This window comes from Carcharodon carcharias, chromosome 17 (genome assembly GCF_017639515.1).
Source record: "Carcharodon carcharias isolate sCarCar2 chromosome 17, sCarCar2.pri, whole genome shotgun sequence".
Lineage (NCBI taxonomy): Eukaryota > Metazoa > Chordata > Chondrichthyes > Lamniformes > Lamnidae > Carcharodon > Carcharodon carcharias.
In genome coordinates this window covers 91,984,820-92,004,623 of record NC_054483.1, presented here as the reverse complement: position 1 = coordinate 92,004,623, position 19,804 = coordinate 91,984,820, and the positions used below count along the sequence as shown (strand labels likewise).

Below are 19,804 nucleotides of genomic sequence, written 5' to 3'. Positions count from 1 at the left end.
ATAATTTGGTTTAGCCAAGAGGTAGGAGCTCATCTGAGGAACTTAGATACCCACTTCCTGGATATCTGAAAGGAAAAAGATACAAATGTAGGATTGTGGTGAGGGGAAGGAGGAAAGCTAAGAGTTGCGTACTTACTTCATCTGCAGTTTGCAAATCAGTATACACTGTGGGATGTGGAGGCAAATGGAATGTGAAAAGTAGACTTAGGCATGAAGGTGTATGATTTTCATTCATTTCAGCATCTTCACTGGTCTCAACAATTGTCATCCCAATAATAGCCAACACAGTCTCCCTTCCATGGGAGATGGGACATGCAGGCATGCCTGTCCCCTTCCAGTCAGCATTTGCTCACTTTGGTTGTGCATCACTTCATACCGCAAGAGAGAGGGAATGTTCAGTGAGTGTTATACGATATGTTTAGCTCATGTTGCTATCATTGTTGGACAGCTGGCAGAGTACAAGCTGTGAAACATGGGTGGAGGATTGCAGCAGTGGTAGGTTTGTAGGATGCGGTGGAACATGTGAATGTTAGATCTGAAAAAATCCTGATTAATAGCAATTGTTGGTAAGTGAGTGATGGGGGGGCATGATGAATTAAACAGTGGCTGAAGCCAGCAGTGCACTTGGTGGGGTATGGCATTTGAGGAGAAATTCACTGACCATTCACTGAATTCAGCAAACATTTTGTGACACTCCATCAAGGCTTTGCGGCTTGACTCCTGATGTTAACCTCAATGGCTATCTGTTCACTACCTTCTGAGCGTGTTTCTGGAGGGCCTCTTGGGTCCACACAGAGACATCTCTCTCCCTTTCCATTTCCTTCAACAAGGCCTTCAGTACAGCATCCAAGAATATTATAGTCTGCTCTCGCCTATGTTACGGCAGTATCTTTCCTAGGTCAGGATCAGTTATAAAACCATTTTCTGCACCTACCCCAACCCTAAGGCATCCCCTCTATTAGAGGCTGGCTCTGAGGAGTCCAGGCTAGTTGAAACAGGTGCTGGCCTCTTGTAATTTTGAGTCCCTCGCTGAGATATGCAGCACTCAGTGTGGTTAGCACTGCTTGCACACTACAATCATATTAATTGGTAGACAGCACAAAGTTGACATGCTGCCTGCATCACATTGGATGGGTATGGGTTAACTGCGCATTGTGATCCCCACTCCTGTTTCAGGGGCTTTCAAATTTCACTCCTGCTTATATCTTAACAATGCAACACTGCCTTATGGCAATGGCTTCGAGAACAAATTTTAATCCCTGAAGAGTTAAAGTACCAAAAGAGCTTCACTTTTTAAAGAAAAACAGTGGAGTGCACAACATCTATTCACCTCATGAATTGGAGTTTATTTTGCTTAAAATTACCAGTAATTTCCTGCGTATTTTTCTTGAAGACTCTCCCCACCAATCACCAGTCATACCATTTGTTGGCCGGTTGCCAGTCATGCTCCATTGCACACAAAGAAAAACAACTTTTAAAATGTCTTCATTTTGATTGCCTATCAATCATTACAGTTTAAAAAAAATGTTGCACCCATTAAGTATAACAGAACAAGGTATAGTGATCAGTTACTCACAGTCTCTCTAGAGAGCGCAAGCCAAAGAAAGAGCCATTCTTCAATAGCGAGATCTTGTTGTTACTCAGGATCCTGCAAAAAGTCAGCAGAGAATATAGTTAATGCAGAACAATAAATAAGCTGCTGCACCATAATATTATTAAATTGAACTTTGAATAAAATGCAAGATTTATAGACCAAAAATCTACTGAATTCAGATTATGTTGCACTTAAAGGCACATAAAGTTTATATAGTTGCATAGTAAAAACTCTATATACAGTATTTGACTGTACTTTATATTAAAGAAATCAGGTTCCATTTGGATACTTGACTGATTCAGTCAGGCATAAAAAAAAGAACTAGCGTACTAACGTTCTCTGAGAAATGAATGTGTAAAATTTTAGGGAAATAAGTGTTCAACTAAACCATCAAAACAAATTAACTGGTCATTTATACAATTTTCTATTTGTGGTAGCATGCTGCACACCAATTATCTACTGTACATAACTGTGAGTACACTTTAGAAAAATTCATTAATCATGTAGCGTTAAACAGTCACTCCCTCCATCACTGGTACAACAGGGCTACAATGTGTACCATCTACAAGATACACCGCAGCAGCTCCCTGTTGCTCACCAAAAGCATCGCCCAAACCCATGACCTCTACCACCCAGGAGGAAAATGAAAGCAGGGAGATGGGAACATCACCCAGATCTTCTCCAAGTCACACAACATCCTGATTTGAAAACATGTCGTTGTTCCTTCATCATTGCTAGGTCAAAATCCTTAAAGTCCCCATCTCACAGAGCTGTGGAAGTACCTTCTCTACACAGTGTTTCAAGAAGGGGGCTCATCAGCTCCACTTTTGTTGCACTTTACCATTATAAACATTCACCCTTGTTTTCGTTCATTTCTCCCTTCCCACTCCTACAAGCCTTCCTTTGGTAAGAATAAAAAGATTCATTCATTTCATCCTGTAACAGGGGGTGCACAAGCACTGACTAACTTAAGAATACTGGCCTAGCTTGTTGGTTTCAAAGAGCAGCAGAAAAGTTCAGAGAGCCTATGATAACTCCAAATTCTACTGCAGGGATTTGTGGTTCTAAAGGGCTGAGATGCAGTAAGCATTTAATAAGTGTAACCATAATGATGTTATGCTATCGAATATGGACAATCAAAGTTGAACCAAATTTGCCTAACTATGTGTGCTGATCATTTGGCTTCGGACCACATATTAGCATGTGAGAAGCTTGACAGTCATCTTGTCATAGGTACATTCTCATTACAAAATAAATGTGTCTGTAAACACTTCAGTGACATGCAAACAATGTATTTTTGATCATCAATATAAACAAAAACTTACATTTATGCAGCACTACTCAAAGTATGTCGCTATATTAGCTACAATGAGGAGGGGAACATAAAGGAAAGCTGCCAAAAGCGATTCAAGAGATGGGTTTTAAAATGATTTTTAAAGAAAGGAAGAGCTTAGGTCTTGGTGGGGGGGTTGAGCACTCTCAAATAGATCCTCACCATTGGAGATTGCTCGGAGTGATGACACCAAAGGATTGCAATCCACATGGTGGCACCATTGGGCAAAAGTCTGCACAGGAGGGAACAGCAAAGAGTAGAAATGCAGTTGTAATAGGAGATTCCATAGTTAGGGGGACAGATAGGCATTTCCATAACCATCCCTGTGTTGCCTCCCTGGTGCTAGAGTAAAGGGCAACAAGGAGAGGATGCAGAATATTGTGTGGAGGAAGGGGAGTGAGCCAGAAGTTGTTGTACATGACAGTGCCAATGACATAGAGAGGGCTGATATTGAGTTCCTATGGTCAGATATGGCCAGGGAAAAAATTAAAATGTAGACCCTCAGAGGCAGGAATCTCTGGATTACTCTCAGTGGCACATGCTAGCAGAAGTAGAAATAGGAATGTAGGGAGGATCAATGTGTGGCTTGAGGCATGATGCAAAAGACAGAGTGCTTCAGATTCATGGGGCATCGGACCAGTCCAACAGCAGGAGGCACCTATTCAAAAGGGGCGGATTGCGCACTAACAGTACTGGGATCAATGTCCTTGCAGGGAAGCTCACTAGTCGGTTTGGGAAGGGTTTAAAGTAAATTGCCAGTGGTTTGGGCACCAGTGTTTAACAATAGAAAAAAGGAATAAGGTGTATAAAGTGAGGGTGTTGGTTAACACTGGAGAACAAAGTAGTACTATGTTAAATAGGAGTAGATTAAGAAGGATTACGAGGAATACCAGGACCGGTTTCAAATGCATGTTCATAATGTACGAAGTGCAAAGTGTAGTCAATAATGTTGGTGAGCTCCAAGCACAAATAGCCATGTGGGAATGTGGTGTAGTGGCAATATTGAAAATGTGGTGAAAGAAATAGCTCAAAAGTGCTTAATATTCAAGGATACAAAGTTTTCAGCAAAGATAGGGAAGGGAAAGGGAGTGGCAGTATTGATTAGGGAACACATTGTAGTGTTGGAAAGAGAGAATGTTCTTGAGAGGGCAAGGACAGAATCATTTGGCTAGAGTTAGGAAGGAAGAAAGGCATGATCATGCTGCTACAGGGTATTCTAGAAGCCTCCAAATAGCAAGAGAGAGAAAGAGGAGCAAATCTGCAGGGAAATCATACAGATGTGAAAGAACTATAGAGTGCTGATACTAGGGATTTTAATTATCTAAATATCGATTGGGATACTGTTATTGTAAAAGAAAAGGAGGGGATGGAACTTCTGAAACGTGCTCCAGAGAACTTCCTTGGTAATATGTTCTCAATCCAACTAGGAAGGAGACATTGCTTTCAGGGTGTCACAGCTATCCAGCTACCTGTGTTCCAAAGGGTCACTGGAATTTCTGAGTCTCTGTATCAGGGTTGTGGCAGCAACTCCACAGACAATGACCCTTCTGTTCTCTCACACAAAGATAATATTCACCCTTCCATCAATGCCACTGCCCCTGCTGTTACCCGTCAGTCATCCAGCCCAGATGGCTACTGCCCATGCTGAGGTGGCACAGTCTGGAATTGGGCCTTCTAGGCTGAGCGCTGCTCAAGGACATCCTAGCACGTTTTCTGTCTCCTCCACTGAAAGCCAGTAGCTTTCCACCAGCCATGTTACAGCCACAGATGGGTAGCCCTGGGTAGATGTAATAGAACAGGCAAAGGCACATGGAAGGCAGACATGAAGGGAATGCACGAGGGTCATTGGTTAACTCTTGTACAGAATATGGAGTCTTTGTGGTGCTTTTATTCTTACATTGTGGCCAAGCAGATGCTGTGATGATCAGTGACAGTGGGAAAGTAAGGTATGGCACTATAGTAAAACAGAAAATGCTGGGAATCCTCAGGCTTTCAACCACTTTGGAGGGAAATTCTTGGATGAGAAAAAAGGAAGATTGGTATGGAAAGCGACATTTTCAGAGCAGATGCAACAGAGATGAGGAAACTGGGGGAATGGTCTAGAGTCCTTGCAGGAAGTGAGGTGGGAAGTGTAGCCAGTGCCCTTATAGTGGATATTGGTCACCATAGCCTATCCTCAGAAATGAAGAAGAGAAATTGAGGAATGGAAGGGAAGAATTGGTGTTGGACAGGGCTTTTAATCATGTCCATTTCCCTCATTTCAGCTCTTTCCTTTTCCTTCCTCCTAGAGCCACAATAAAATTACTCTTGTCCTCACCTTCCACTCCACTGGACGTCATTTTCAACAGGTCATCCTCCACCATTTCTACCATCTCCAGTGTGACATCACCAGCAAAGCACATCTTCCCCACGACTGAAAAGGGATGTTCCCTCTGCGACACCTTGGCCCACTCCTCAATCACCCCCAACAAATTCCCTCCCCTTCCCACAGCACCTTCCCATGAAAGCATAGCAGATGCAACACCTGGCCTTTCACCTCCTCTCTTCTCACCATACAGGGCTCCAAACACTGCTTCTAGGCGAATCAGCCATTTGCTTGTACTTTTTTCCTTACAGTATACAGTTTTCACTGCTTGCAATCAGATCTCCTCTATACTGAGGAAACCAAACGTAAATTGGCTTTGAGGAACACCGCCATTCAGTCCGGAAGCATGACCCCAAGCTTCCAGTGATTTGTCACTTTAATTCTATGCCCCACTTCAACTCTGACTTCTCTGTCCTCAGTCGTCTGTAATGTTCCAATGCAGCTCAATATAAGTTTGATAAAGAGCACCATATCTTTCAATTATAAGCTTCAATTGCACCGTACAATCTTCTGGGATCAGCATTAAGTTTAACAATTTCATAACCGCAAACACCATTTTTCTGGGGACAGCAGCTGTTGATGATTCTGCTAATCCCATTTACAGCTTCTCCAGAGCTATCTTTTATTTCCTTACTTGTCCCCCAACCAATCCCTCTTGCCTTGCTCCATCATTCCTTTTGTCATTTAATTTCTCCTGCTTTACGCCCTTTCACAGACCTTTTTTGTTCTCCCCCATTTCCCTGCCTCTGTATTTGCTTAAAATCTGTTACATCTCTAACATTTTCCCAGTTCTGATGTAGTGGCTTTCCTTTCTCCATTGATGCTGCCCGATCTGTTGAGTATTTTCATCATTTTCTATTTTTATTTCGATTTCCAACTCTGCTGTATTTTGTTTTTGTAAGGTGCGGTAAATGCAGAATTGGGGTTGCCGTTACTGGTATCACAATTAGATGAGTTCCTCACAGAAATCCTGTCCAGAAAGGGACTGTCCTGGTTTCTTTCTCTCTTGCTTCTGTTCCTTCTGCTCCTCCTCCCCATATTCCTACTCCTGAGCAGTGTGCCATACAGCTGGTGGCACAGACTGTCTCTTCATGATGCTGAGATTGTGCAACATGCAGCAGACCGCCACGAATCTTGACACATGCTCTGATTGCAGGGCTCCTTCAAAGTGGTTCAGGCAGTGTTGCTTCAGCACACCAATGGTTTGTTCTATCCCATTTGGTGTAGCAGCATGGCTTTCATTATATAAATGTTCCACACGTATGCATGAATTGCACAACTTGGCATCAGAAAAGAGGTCAGGAGATCACCCTGGTCGCCCAGTAGCCACCCTTTGGTTTTCCGTGATGACTCAAATACAGCTGAATCAGTGGAGTTCTGCAGGATTCTGCTAGCAGAACATGCATTGACCTGTATGATTCTCTGCCTATGATCTAGCTGGGCACTGAGGGAGTGGAATCCCTTTCAGTTACAATATAGGACAGAGTTGACATGCAGCACCTGCAAAGCAATGTACAAGTGTTCAATGGCACCCTGCCCTATAGGGAAGCTTAAAATCCTAGCAAAGCCATGGGCTTGGTCAACCTACTTCCCTCCAACGAAAGGAAATGAAATGCAATGAGCTCTCAATGAAGAGAGGGCATCAGTCATCCCGCCATGCTCAAATGTGGATAACAAACTGAAAGATGCTGCAAATATCTCCATGTCCAGGCTGGGAGGAGCCAGAAGCATAAAAATACATCACCACACTCATCTTCCAGCCCCTAGCAATATGGTCCATGCATTGCTCTGAGGTTGCAGTTAGCTGCAGCAGGTGGCAGATTACAGTGGGGGCAATCTTATCGAAACACAGACACCATACACATTGTTTCTCGATTCAATTCAGGTCAGAGTATTGCTCCTGACTGGGTGTGGCTTCCTACTGAGAGCGTTTTCTCCCTCCCTACCTTCTTCCTCATCTGGAAGCCTTGCTCATTCACTAATTTATGCTATGTTCCATGAGAAATGGCGACTAAAAGCACCCATGTATATGAGAAAATGGTTTGCACAGAAGCCTTGAAATCAGCAAAAATTCCATGTGTACCTGCCACCATTCCTGGTTGACTCGAAACATCTATAGAAAGTACTGAAGATTTGTGTAATTGAAGCAACAGCCAGAAGAAATCAACCAACAACTAACCTGTAGTAGTTGATGATCCCTTGGTGTAGGGTCCTTCCTGCTGCTGAAGGTATCTTCAGTTGTGCAAGGTTAAGAGAGGGTGTTAACTGGAGTGTTGAACGCTAAAATGACACAGTTGGCATCAATTTCTATCGGGTACTGAATGACGTCATGATCTGCTTGCTCTACGTGTTTACAGCAGGCATTCACTGCATGTGTGCTAATGTCCTCACAAACATGGCAGCCGCGCAACTTGTCCCAGAAGTATGCAGGCAGTACAGATGCCATTTTAAATCCATGAACTTCACACTGTCTATATATTTTTTTAAAAAGGTATTTGCCACAGTGGAAATAAGTAAGTTGCAACTCTCTGCTACATTATGTACATTGCTCTTTAATGTCCAGATCTTTGAATTAGCTAGCTTTATTGTACAATGAACTTTTAAGAATAATACTTGTTAGGCAAGATCAAATGATCTTGTAGTAACCAACTGGAGAGCAGCGTGTGCTACCACTGCAGTCAGTGTAGAGATAGAGCTGGAGTTGAAAGCACATGTGCAGTTGCTGCTGAGTATATTATAAACAAATTTAATGTTTTCACCCAAGAAGCATCTGCAAATCAACTCTATCATCAATAGTACAACTTTGTCACCCTACAACACTTACTAAATCTGTTTGTTCTTCATTGTAAGGTGTTATATGTTTAGGTATGACACGCATGGCGAAAATATATCAGATGTGATCTGATTTGAGACAAATGGCAGCATTCCCCAGTTATTCAATCTTCCACCATCTAACATAAGCAAAATACAGCAGCAATTCTGCACTAAATAGAATATACAGCACAATCATCATTTCTGTAATCTATTCCAAAATTAATTATACATTTTTCTGTGATCTAGCTCAATATTTAGAATGGAAAGTACACAGAAAATGCATTTAGTTTACTGGATTTCTACAGAGGACAAAACAATGCTTGGTGGACAAACACTGTTTCTGAAGTAATATTTACTTTTCCCGAACTATTTTATCCAATTCAGGGTCACAGGGAGTCGCAGCCTAAGCCAACAGGCTTTCTGAAGTAACAGTAAATCAAAAATGGAAAACTTACAAGGTGGGAACATTTAAATTTGATATATTAAAGATATATATTCAAGAAACAAAATCCTTCAGGTATTGAACACCGAGAAAAGAAAGTTGTCAGCCAAAGGGCTGATATCTTCACTAAACTTGTTTGGTCGAGCCTTTAACGTACATTGTGTATAAATTATTGAAAGCCGCATGGCCACGAGCAGGTGACTCCAAACATGACAAAAGTAAACACTGAGTTGGCTTTCCCAAACAGGTGTCATTTTCTTAAAAGAAAACTTATTTTCCAGGTAATTGTTAAAATAAACTGGCAGCACAATGGAGGTAGCTTTATTTCTATAACATGTAGGTTTTCTATTGCACAGGCAGTAAGTATAGCATTGTTATGGAGTCTTTTTAAGATGGGTTTTACTAGCAAATGTAAAATATTTAATTATGGGCAATTGGTTGGCATTATGTAAGTAATTTGATGAGAGGACTTCTCCAATGCAGTAGCTTGCACTTAATAATATCTCTTATTGTTCAGTTCAGTGTTCAGTCTGCACAGGGTTATCTGTCTCAGTCAATGACAGTAGAGGGTGCTATAATTGACCTCAGTGCCTTTAGGGTTTGGGAAACTATTGTCATTATCCAGTGACTGCTGCTATAGAGTGCACTTTCGTAGAATGAATCAGATTTGTTTACGATGCTCTCCACAGTGAAACAGCCTGCCAAGAGTCACACAACAGACAGGTCAAGAAGGGAAAATAAATGATGGAGCACTCCTAATTTGATTCAATTTGTTGAACAGTGCCATAAAATACAGTACAGAGAATGACTCTTTGGCTCAATAAGCTAATGTATACATCCCTTGTGTTAAGGCAGGACAAAGATAAAGGCAGTCGGTGGGAACTGAAAACAGATTTGCCGGTACAAGCCAGATGCCTTTAATATTTTTTATTCGAGCCTTCCTTCTTGTGTTTCCACATAATTAGTATGGCAGATTTCTGTTTGGTGCATTTTATTTTCCAGCACAAAAGAAATGCTATGGCTTGGCAATGTTTTGTTCAGTTTGGTTCTGAGTTCATTTCTCAGAAAATCATTCAAACAGAGTCACTTCCCACTCGTAATAGTTAATAAGAAACTGGTATTATAAGCTGCTTTGTGGGTGCTAATGTCATTGTCATAACATAGTCCTTTCCCTGTGCAGTCTATTTTGGAATAGAAAGGCAGGGTACAAATAGTCATTTAGTAGCACAGAACTTGAGCATCGCTGAAAAAGAGACATTTTTTAATTGAAGCTTTTTGTCCTGCACTCAACAGGACAATTCACAAGAATACCAACTGTAAAGGGAACAACAATTTATGCTTTGTGAGAAGAGAGTGATGATTGATTGGTAAGTGGACTCTGAATGGTAGAGGCATTGCCATGGAGAATGCACCAGTTGGTGGTTATTGACAGTTAACTGCCATGTGTTGTTTGAAAATTTAAACCAGGCAGCTTAACTCTGATTCGTTAAGGCATTAGAATTTAACCAGTGCATGGCTGTCACTTATGTTGTTTAGCTGAAACAGGTGCAATGTACATATTCTTTCTGTCTGCAAAGAATAGAACCCTGTATATTAATATGTGTAGTTTCTAGTACATGAAAATGTGCCACACTGCGAGACTAGCTGACAATCTTAAATTGGTTGTCAGCATAATTCTGAGCACACTGAGGATTATTTAGCAAATATTAACCAATCGCAGAATCACACCTAATGTTGGACACTGTTTTTTGAGTTTTGGCTTGCTGCATTAGCCCATGTATGGGCTGCCAAGACACACAAAAGTGATGCCATATCTTATCTATGACCGGTTCTGCACAAATGAATTGGCCGAATTAGTTAGCAAATTGCTACAACCAGTGTTGAGCAAGATTTTCACATACACAGTGAAGGATTTGTTCACATTTGTGAAGGCAATACAGGACTTGCATATCAATAGCAATGCTGCATCCATGTGCTCATTTGACATTGCTAGCTTATTCACCAATGTCTTGCTTAGGGAAGCTATGGATATTTGTGCTACAGCACCATATCATGGCGATCTAGACCTGTCATCATTGCATGAATCAGTAATTACTGAACTCCACAACTCAGGCAATTGAGTTCAGTTTTAATGCCATATATGCCCAAATAGATGGTGTTGCTATGGGATCCCCTCCAGGACCAGCTCTTGCAAACGTCTTTGATGGGTTCCATGAGAAATATCCCTTCAATGGAATGACACCCAACTTCCTACTCTTTGCACATCTCCAATACGTGGTGACACACTTGTCATATTTAAATCAGCAGCTGCATGTCTTAATAGACTCCACCCTGCTCCCAAATTCATCTTTGAAATGGAGCAGTCAAATGAACTCCCCTTCCTTGATGTACTAGTTGAAAAATCTACCAGGGGTTCTCCACCAGGGTCTACTGCAAGACTACCTTCACTGGCTAATGTATGCATTGGGGTTTTTATGGTTCCACGCAGTGTAAGATTGGCCTTAGTCGCAACTTTGCAAATAGGGCCTGAGCCATTTGCTTACCATGCAAGCTTGATGCCAAAATAGGGCGGTCAAAGGCATCCTGCAGGATAATGGCTATGCTGATCAGATCATTTCACACTATATATCATGCAAACACATGCATGGGCCTAAGGCCATTACTTTTGGTCCTGAAAAGTGACCAGTCTACCTCACATTACACTGGAAGGGCAAGATGTCTCAAAAGATTTGAGCAATAGGTGGTATTTGCCACTAACAGGATGTTGTCATCAATCCAAAAAGACATTCTGCCTATCACACCAATGAGTTACGTGGTGTATGAATTTCAGTGCCAGTGTGATCCTGGGTATGTAGGCCATACTTCCCAAAGACTGGTGGATCATATCAGACAGCACATCCCTTCCACTGTTCACAAGAGGCAAGGTACAGACTGTACCCAACCAGCCAATGCTTGCAAAACTCAAAACACAATGTCCAACATTAGGTGTGATTCCATTATTGGACAACACTTGCTAAACAATAACAAAAACAGAATTACCTGGAAAAACTCAGCAGGTCTGGCAGCATCGGCGGAGAAGAAAAGAGTTGACGTTTCGAGTCCTCATGACCCTTCTAAACAATAGTCAGTGTGCTAAGAATCACACTGACAACTAATTTATGGGGAGGTGATGGTGTAGTGGTATTGTCACCAGACTATTAATCCAGAGACGCAGGGTAATGCTCTGGGGACCTGGGTTTGAATCCCGCCACAGTAGATGGTAGAATTTGGTTCACTAATGTCCTTTAGGGAAGGAAATCAGCCATCCTTACCTAGTCTGGCCTACATTGACTCTAGACCCACAGCAGTGTGGTTGACTCTTGTATGCCCTCTGAACAAGGGCAATTAGAGATGGGCAGTAAATGCTGGCCTAGTCAACAATGCCCACATTCCATGAATGAATAAAAAAGCTTAAGGTTGTCAGTGGAGCTCACAGTGTGGCATGTGCTTGAAGCTACATATATTAACAGACAGGGCCCTGTTCTTTGCAGACAGAAAGAACATGTGCACATATTGCACCTGTTTCAGATAAACAAAATAAGTGACAGTCATTCGCTGGTTCATTCCTCAGGAGAGTGCCTGGACCAATCAGAGCTAAGCTGGCTGGTTTAAGTTTTCAAACAATGCTTGACAGTTAACTGTCAGTGACCATCAACTGCTGCATTCTCCATAGCAATGCCTCTACCAATCAGAGTCACCTGTCACCCAATCAGCACTCTCTTCTCATATAGTATAAATGTTAAAAACAAAAAAACTGCGGATGCTGGAAATCCAAAACAAAAACAGAATTACCTGGAAAAACTCAGCAGGTCTGGCAGCATCGGCGGAGAAGAAAAGAGTTGACGTTTCGAGTCCTCATGACCCTTCGACAGAACTTGAGTTCGAGTCCAAGAAAGAGTTGAAATATAAGCTGGTTTAAGGTGTGTGGGGGGTGGGGGGGTGCGGAGAGAGAGAGAGAGAGAGAGAGAAGTGGAGGGGGGGTGTGGTTGTAGGGACAAACAAGCAGTGAGAGAAGCAGATCATCAAAAGATGTCAACAACAATAGAACAAAAGAACACATAGGTGTTAAAGTTGGTGATATTATCTAAACGAATGTGCTAATTAATAATGGATGGTAGGGCACTCAAGGTATAGCTCTAGTGGGGGTGGGGAGAGCATAAAAGATCTTAAGATATTTAAAAATAATGGAAATAGGTGGGAAAAGAAAAATCTATATAATTTATTGGAAAAAAAATGAAGGGGAAAACAGAAAGGGGGTGGGGATGGGGGAGGGAGCTCACGACCTAAAGTTGTTGAATTCAATATTCAGTCCGGAAGGCTGTAAAGTGCCTAGTGGGAAGATGAGGTGTTGTTCCTCCAGTTTGCGTTGGGCTTCACTGGAACAATGCAGCAAGCCAAGGACAGACATGTGGGCAAGAGAGCAGGGTGGAGTGTTAAAATGGCAAGTGACAGGGAGGTTTGGGTCATTCTTGCGGACAGACCGCAGGTGTTCTGCAAAGCGGTTGCCCAGTTTATGTTTGGTCTCTCCAATGTAGAGGAGACCACATTGGGAGCAACGAATGCAGTAGACTAAGTTGGGGGAAATGCAAAGGTGTCAGAGGAATCGCGGATGTAGGTGGGAAGGGACTGGACAAGGGGAGAGAGAAGGGAGTCAAGATAACGACTATCAGGTTGGAAGCTGTGGTGTTTCCAGGACTGTCACTGACCTCATCTCCTCTGGGGATCTTCCTCCCACAGCTTCCAACCTGATAGTCGCTCAACCTCGGACGGCCCACTTCTATCTCCTACCCAAAATCCACAAACAGAACTGCCCCGGTAGACCGATCGTCTCAGCTTGCTCCTGCCCCACAGAACTCATTTCTCGTTATCTTGACTCCATTCTCTCTCCCCTTGTCCAGTCCCTTCCCACCTACATCCGTGATTCCTCTGACACCTTACGTCACATCAACAATTTCCAGTTCCCTGGCCCCAACCGCTTCCTTTTCACCATGGACGTCCAATCCCTCTACACCTCCATCCCCCACCAGGATGGTCTGAGGGCCCTTAGCTTCTTCCTCGAACAGAGGCCCGAACAATCCCCATCCACCACTACTCTCCTCCGTCTGGCTGAACTTGTTCTCACGCTGAACAATTTCTCCTTCAACTCCTCTCACTTCCTCCAAATAAAAGGTGTGGCTATGGGTACCCGCATGGGCCCCAGCTATGCCTGTCTCTTTATGGGGTATGTGGAACATTCCTTGTTCCAGTCCTACTCCGGCCCCCTTCCACAACTCTTTCTCCGGTACATCGATGATTACTTCGGTGCCGCTTCATGCTCTCGTCGGGACTTGGAAAAATTTATTAATTTTGCTTCCAATCTCCACCCCTCTATCATTTTCACGTGGTCCATCTCTGACACTTCCTTTCCCTTCCTTGAGCTCTCTGTCTCAATCTCTGGTGATAGACTGTCCACCAATATCCATTACAAACCCACTGACTCCCACAGCTACCTCGACTACAGCTCCTCACACCCCGCTTCCTGTAAGGACTCCATCCCATTCTCTCAGTTCCTTCACCTCCGTCGCATCTGTTCCGATGATGCCACCTTCAAAAACAGTTCCTCTGACATGTCCTCCTTCTTCCTTAACCGAGGTTTTCCACCCACGGTCGTTGACAGGGCCCTCAACCGTGTCTGGCCCATCTCCCGCGCATCCGCCCTCACGCCTTCTCCTCCCTCCCAGAAACATGATAGGGTCCCCCTTGTTCTCACTTATCACCCCACCAGCCTCTGCATTCAAAGGATCATCCTCTGCCATTTCCGCCAACTCCAGCATGATGCCACCACCAAACACATCTTCCCTTCACCCCCCTAATGGCATTCCGTAGGGATCACTCCCTCCGGGACACTCTGGTCCACTCCTCCATCACCCCCTACTCCTCAACCCCCTCCTATGGCACCACCCCATGCCCACGCAAAAGATGCAACACCTGCCCCTTCACTTCCTCTCTCCTCACCATCCAAGGGTCCAAACACTCCTTTCAAGTGAAGCAGCATTTCACTTGCATTTCCCCCAACTTAATCTACTGCATTCATTGCTCCCAATGTGGTCTCCTCTACATTGGAGAGACCAAACATAAACTGGGCGACCGCTTTGCAGAACGCCTGCGGTCTGTCCGCAAGAATGACCCAAACCTCCCTGTCGCTTGCCATTTTAACACTCCACCCTGCTCTCTTGCCCACATGTCTGTCCTTGGCTTGCTGCATTGTTCCAGTGAAGCCCAACGCAAACTGGAGGAACAACACCTCATCTTCCCACTAGGCACTTTACAGCCTTCCGGACTGAATATTGAATTCAACAACTTTAGGTTGTGAGCTCCCTCCCCCATCCCCACCCCCTTTCTGTTTTCCCCTTCATTTTTTTTCCAATAATTTATATAGATTTTTCTTTTCCCACCTATTTCCATTATTTTTAAATATCTTAAAATCTTTTATGCTCTCCCCACCCCCACTAGAGCTATACCTTGAGTGCCCTACCATCCATTATTAATTAGCACATTCGTTTAGATAATATCACCAACTTTAACACCTATGTGTTCTTTTGTTCTATTGTTGTTGACACCTTTTGATGATCTGCTTCTCTCACTGCTTGTTTGTCCCTACAACCACACCCCCCCCTCCACTTCTCTCTCTCTCTCTCTCTCTCCGCCACCCCCCCCCCCCCCCCCCCCCCCCCCCCCCCCCACACCTTAAACCAGCTTATATTTCAACTCTTTCTTGGACTCGAACTCAAGTTCTGTCGAAGGGTCATGAGGACTCGAAACGTCAAATCTTTTCTTCTCCGCCGATGCTGCCAGACCTGCTGAGTTTTTCCAGGTAATTCTGTTTTTGTTTTAGTATAAATGTTGTTCCCTTTACATTTGGTATTCTTGTGAATTGTTCTGATGAGTACAATTGAAAAGCTTCAACACAAAGTCTCTTTCTCAGGCAATAAAAAAGCAGGATAAGGAAAGATGGTGGTGATAGTACCGTTAATTAGCTGTGATCATAGTGAAAATGAACTACTGACTTTATGTATTGAGTCCTGGAACACTTTTAAGATTTTCCCAGTGACCATATAAAAGTATGTGTGTGTGATGCGTGAACAGGAATATCAAACACTTATCAACCACCAGGGGTGTAGGATTGTTCTAGATTAATGTATTAAGATCAGCTGAATGGCTAACCTGATCCATTATTATTTTATGATTATAGATATGCAGAGGCAGCAGTGTGAATCATTTACAAGATGCATAGCAGCCACTTGCCGAGATTCCTTCAACAACATATTCCAAATCTTCAATCTCTACCAGCAAAATGAACAAGGGCAGCAGAAACATTGGAATACCACCAGCTGAAAGTTCCCCTCCAAGCCACACACCATCCTCGTTGGAACTATATCACCGTTCCTTCAATGTTACTCAGTCCAAAACGTGGAACTCCCTTCCTGACAATGCAGCGGGGTTACCTACATGATGTAAACTTCAGCGGTACAAGAAAGTGGCTCACCAGCACCTTCTCAAGGGCATTTAAGGATGGGCAACAAATGCTGGACTTACATCCTATGTACAAATAAAAAAAAGGCTACGTGCAGGAATTCGCCAATAGAAGGATGATCGTCGGTAACAAAATGACAAATTAAAGTGACAATAAGTACAAAGTAACAAGAAATAGGTAGCAGGCACTGCTTTGCTGAAGTACAATCTTGTTGAAGGTAGCAAAAAAGATGAATGTTTGTTCCTGCTCCATTAATGAATTAACTTATCCAGTTGTGATGATGGGTCAGTGCTGTAGATGAGATGATTCAACTTGCAACTGTTAACCTCTTTTTGTAGCTTTAAATCACATCTGAGATTTATTCTGTCACATCTTTGATCACAAAATAATTATGGATCAGGAGGCCATTCAGGCCACCTTAATACATCCATCAAGAACAATCCTACACACTTCGTCTTGCTGCATTTAATTGTTTCCTACAGGACTCCAGGTTATGTCTCCATCACTGCACTTGAAAGTCTATTCGACGTGTCGATCACTCTCTACATGAATAACCTCCTGACGTTGAACCTAAATTTACTTTTACTTGTTTCAATCCTTTGTCTTACTCCCACTACGTAACCAGTCAGACTCCTCTTTTCCAAGCTGAAAAGCTGAAGCCTCTGTTTTTCTCATAATTCAGACTCCTGATACTAGAAATCAGTATTATGGCTTTTCGTTGCACTACCTCCATTACCTGAGTGCCTCCCTTGTTTCTCAGTGACCAAAGCTGGACACAGTACTGATGTAGTCTGACTTCAGCACCGTACAGTTTGATCACTGCATTCCAATCTGGATTGTATTGGCTTTTGTTCTTTACTGATTTGAATTGGTTCAACAAGTTGAGCACCTTCCAAACCCATGACCACTACCATCTAGAAGGGCAAGGGCATCAGATAGATGGGAACAGCACCACCTGGAAGTTCCCCCCAAAGTCACTCACCACCCTGACTTAGAACTATATCGCCATTTGTTCACTGTTGCTGGGTCAAAATCCTGGAACTCCCTTCTTAAAATCACTGTGGGTGTAACTACACCAATGGACTGCAGCGGTTCAAGAAGGCAGCTCACCACCACCTTCTCAAGGCCAATTAGGGATGGGCAATAAATGCTGGCCCAGCCAGCGAAGCCCACATCTCGTGAATGAATTTTTAAAAAATGGAAGGAGTTGTATCGAATAAAAGTGGTTTTGCATTCAGGCATGAGCTGAGTGGTGGTTATTCAACCTAGCATGAAATAAAACAAAACCACTACATAAGGCCACATGCAATATCCGACTTTACAAGACTTGCCTCTGCAATGACAAACCTACTAACACAAATTGCATTTATCTGGAGCTTTCACATTTTATTGAGCATTCGCTTCCATTCATGCCCCATTTCCTCTGAGGCTTACACCAGTGTGACGCATTCATCACTGATAATTAGTGATTAAAGTTTGAAATTAAATCACTGATTACTTAATTTAAATAAAAATACCCATAAAGTTAAACAGTTCTTAGCCACCACAGGACAATTGTGATAACTTACACAAACATGTTCACCTTCTCTGAAACAGATACATACACCTAAAAGTATTGCATTTAAGGTTGAATTCATGTTGAAGACTTGAAGCAAATTGTGCAAAACTGTCCACTGGTAAAGTCCAAAAAAGAGTTTTTCAGAAAGGGAGCACACTGGAGAGAAATCTGCTTAGTGCATCTATATATTTTTATTAGCCTTAGCCATTGGAAAGGCCATCATTTCTGACTGAAGGAAGCATTTTATTCTTTTAACAATCTGGGAACAATATTAAACAGGAGAACACAATGTAAAGGAATAATCATTAGGTTATCTTAAAATAAGGACACATATTGTTTATCTAGCTATAATATCTGCCATTAACTGGGAGCATTCAAATTTGATTTGACTAAATTTAGCTGGTCTGAATTAAATTTCCAGGATTCTCAACTAATATGATTTTCTGAAAGTACAATTCAGAAGCCAAGGCCTTGAATAATTATTCCTACCTTGACTAGATTTTTAGGCCAATACATGCAACACTTATACAATATTGATAGAATTGGTTCTTCAATAGCCTTTGCAAATAAAATATAACCAAAACACAGAAATGTACAACAGAAATCTTAAAATATTACAATGAGCTCCAATAGCAAAATATAAGACAGTTTCTTATTGATGTGTTGTTCAGTTTACATGTAGTCCCAATGTTGTGCTTAATCTAAGATATAGCAATGCTGCCTGCAGTTTCAAGCAGAAGTTGAAACAAATTGCTTATTTTGTTTTTGATGAACCAATTGTCAATAATGTGGAAGGATGAAGGTGAGATGGAGAAGGCGATGAGTGCTATTGTAAGAGGTAGGAAGTGGGGAGAAAAAGGGCTGGAAAAGGAGTGATCATTTCAGGAGTGCTAGAGTGAGCTGTATACGCATTTGGTGAGTGAAAACAAAAAGGTCATGTCACCTTTCAGACTTAAATGTGAAACAAAAGGAACAGCTGTATAAAGACTGCCTTTATAAAGCGACACTTCATTATTCAAAAATAGCATTCTCTGTGGTTCTCATTCAAAAGGGTTTATACCAATACATTTCAACAAAAAACATATTTCATAATTGTTTATGTAGTTGCAATGCATCAGGATTTATGCCATACTAGGGAATTGAACAAATCAATTATAGAATAAAAGGCAAGTGTTTCAAGTAGTCTAGGATCTCTGACAGCGTAACCAAAATTGCACACACATTCACATGAGAAACATTTTTAAATAACCCTTGTATTTCCTGAAAATTTGAATATTTTTAAGCTGTAGTATTCATCACATTAATTTCTGCTCAAAATCCAATCATATTTCAATAATCTATCCAGTAAGGCAGAATAGGTTTCCTTCATCACTGGCAGCATGTTTATTTGACAGGCACATGACATCTGCAAGTTAATGTGGACTATTATATGGCTGGTGCTAATGACCAAAATGTGTGAATTATCCTTCTTGGTTTTCATACATTCAGAATATCATTTCTATGAGCTGACAAATGATCAAATCAACCATACAGAATGATTAAATGTTATTTTGATGCAGAAATGCTGATGTTTTCAAGAAGTTAATCAATGGTATTCAAATTACAACAATAAATTTAGCAAGACACGTAAAAGCAATGCCACTTTCCGATTTGCACCAGAAAATAGTACCTGAAATTAAACTGAGCTTTGATAAGCATTTTGTATTTTTTCCTTGTTTTAGTCCCACATTATTTGTTGCAATTTCTAGACTATGCTGTTATTGTACATTTTATGACATTCCCATGGGGACTAACTTTCCAAAACAACAATTCTTCTGTACTGTGCAAAGGAAATAATGCCAGCCAACATTACAGAAATTAAAATTGTTTAGTATAATTGTTCCATTCATATTCTAGGCATGCACTTCTACTTCCACCCTTTAAGACACAAGAGAATAAATATTATGCATTGTTTTAGTTGCCCTAAGCAGAGCAATTATATATATGGGATAGCAAAATACTGGCAGGGGCCTACAAAGCAGCATTTAATTTAATAGTTCTTATATCATAAGCTTCAAGAGAAAAGCTCAAGCAGCCTTCGTATGTCAAAATAACACCATCACTGAGTTTTATCTAATATCCTATTTATAGCAGCAAATGGGAGCCA

At 41.9% G+C, this 19,804-nt stretch overlaps 1 protein-coding gene across 1 annotated transcript in view; it reads right to left on the bottom strand.

The window, feature by feature from the left end:
• Positions 1-19,804, bottom strand: part of LOC121289836 (adhesion G protein-coupled receptor A3) — a 553,143-nt gene that overhangs the window by 488,648 nt on the left and 44,691 nt on the right. Inside the window, exon 2 of the mRNA XM_041209725.1 lies at positions 1,577-1,648. Coding sequence (XP_041065659.1) covers positions 1,577-1,648 — 72 coding nt within the window. The remainder of the gene's footprint in view (positions 1-1,576; positions 1,649-19,804) is intronic.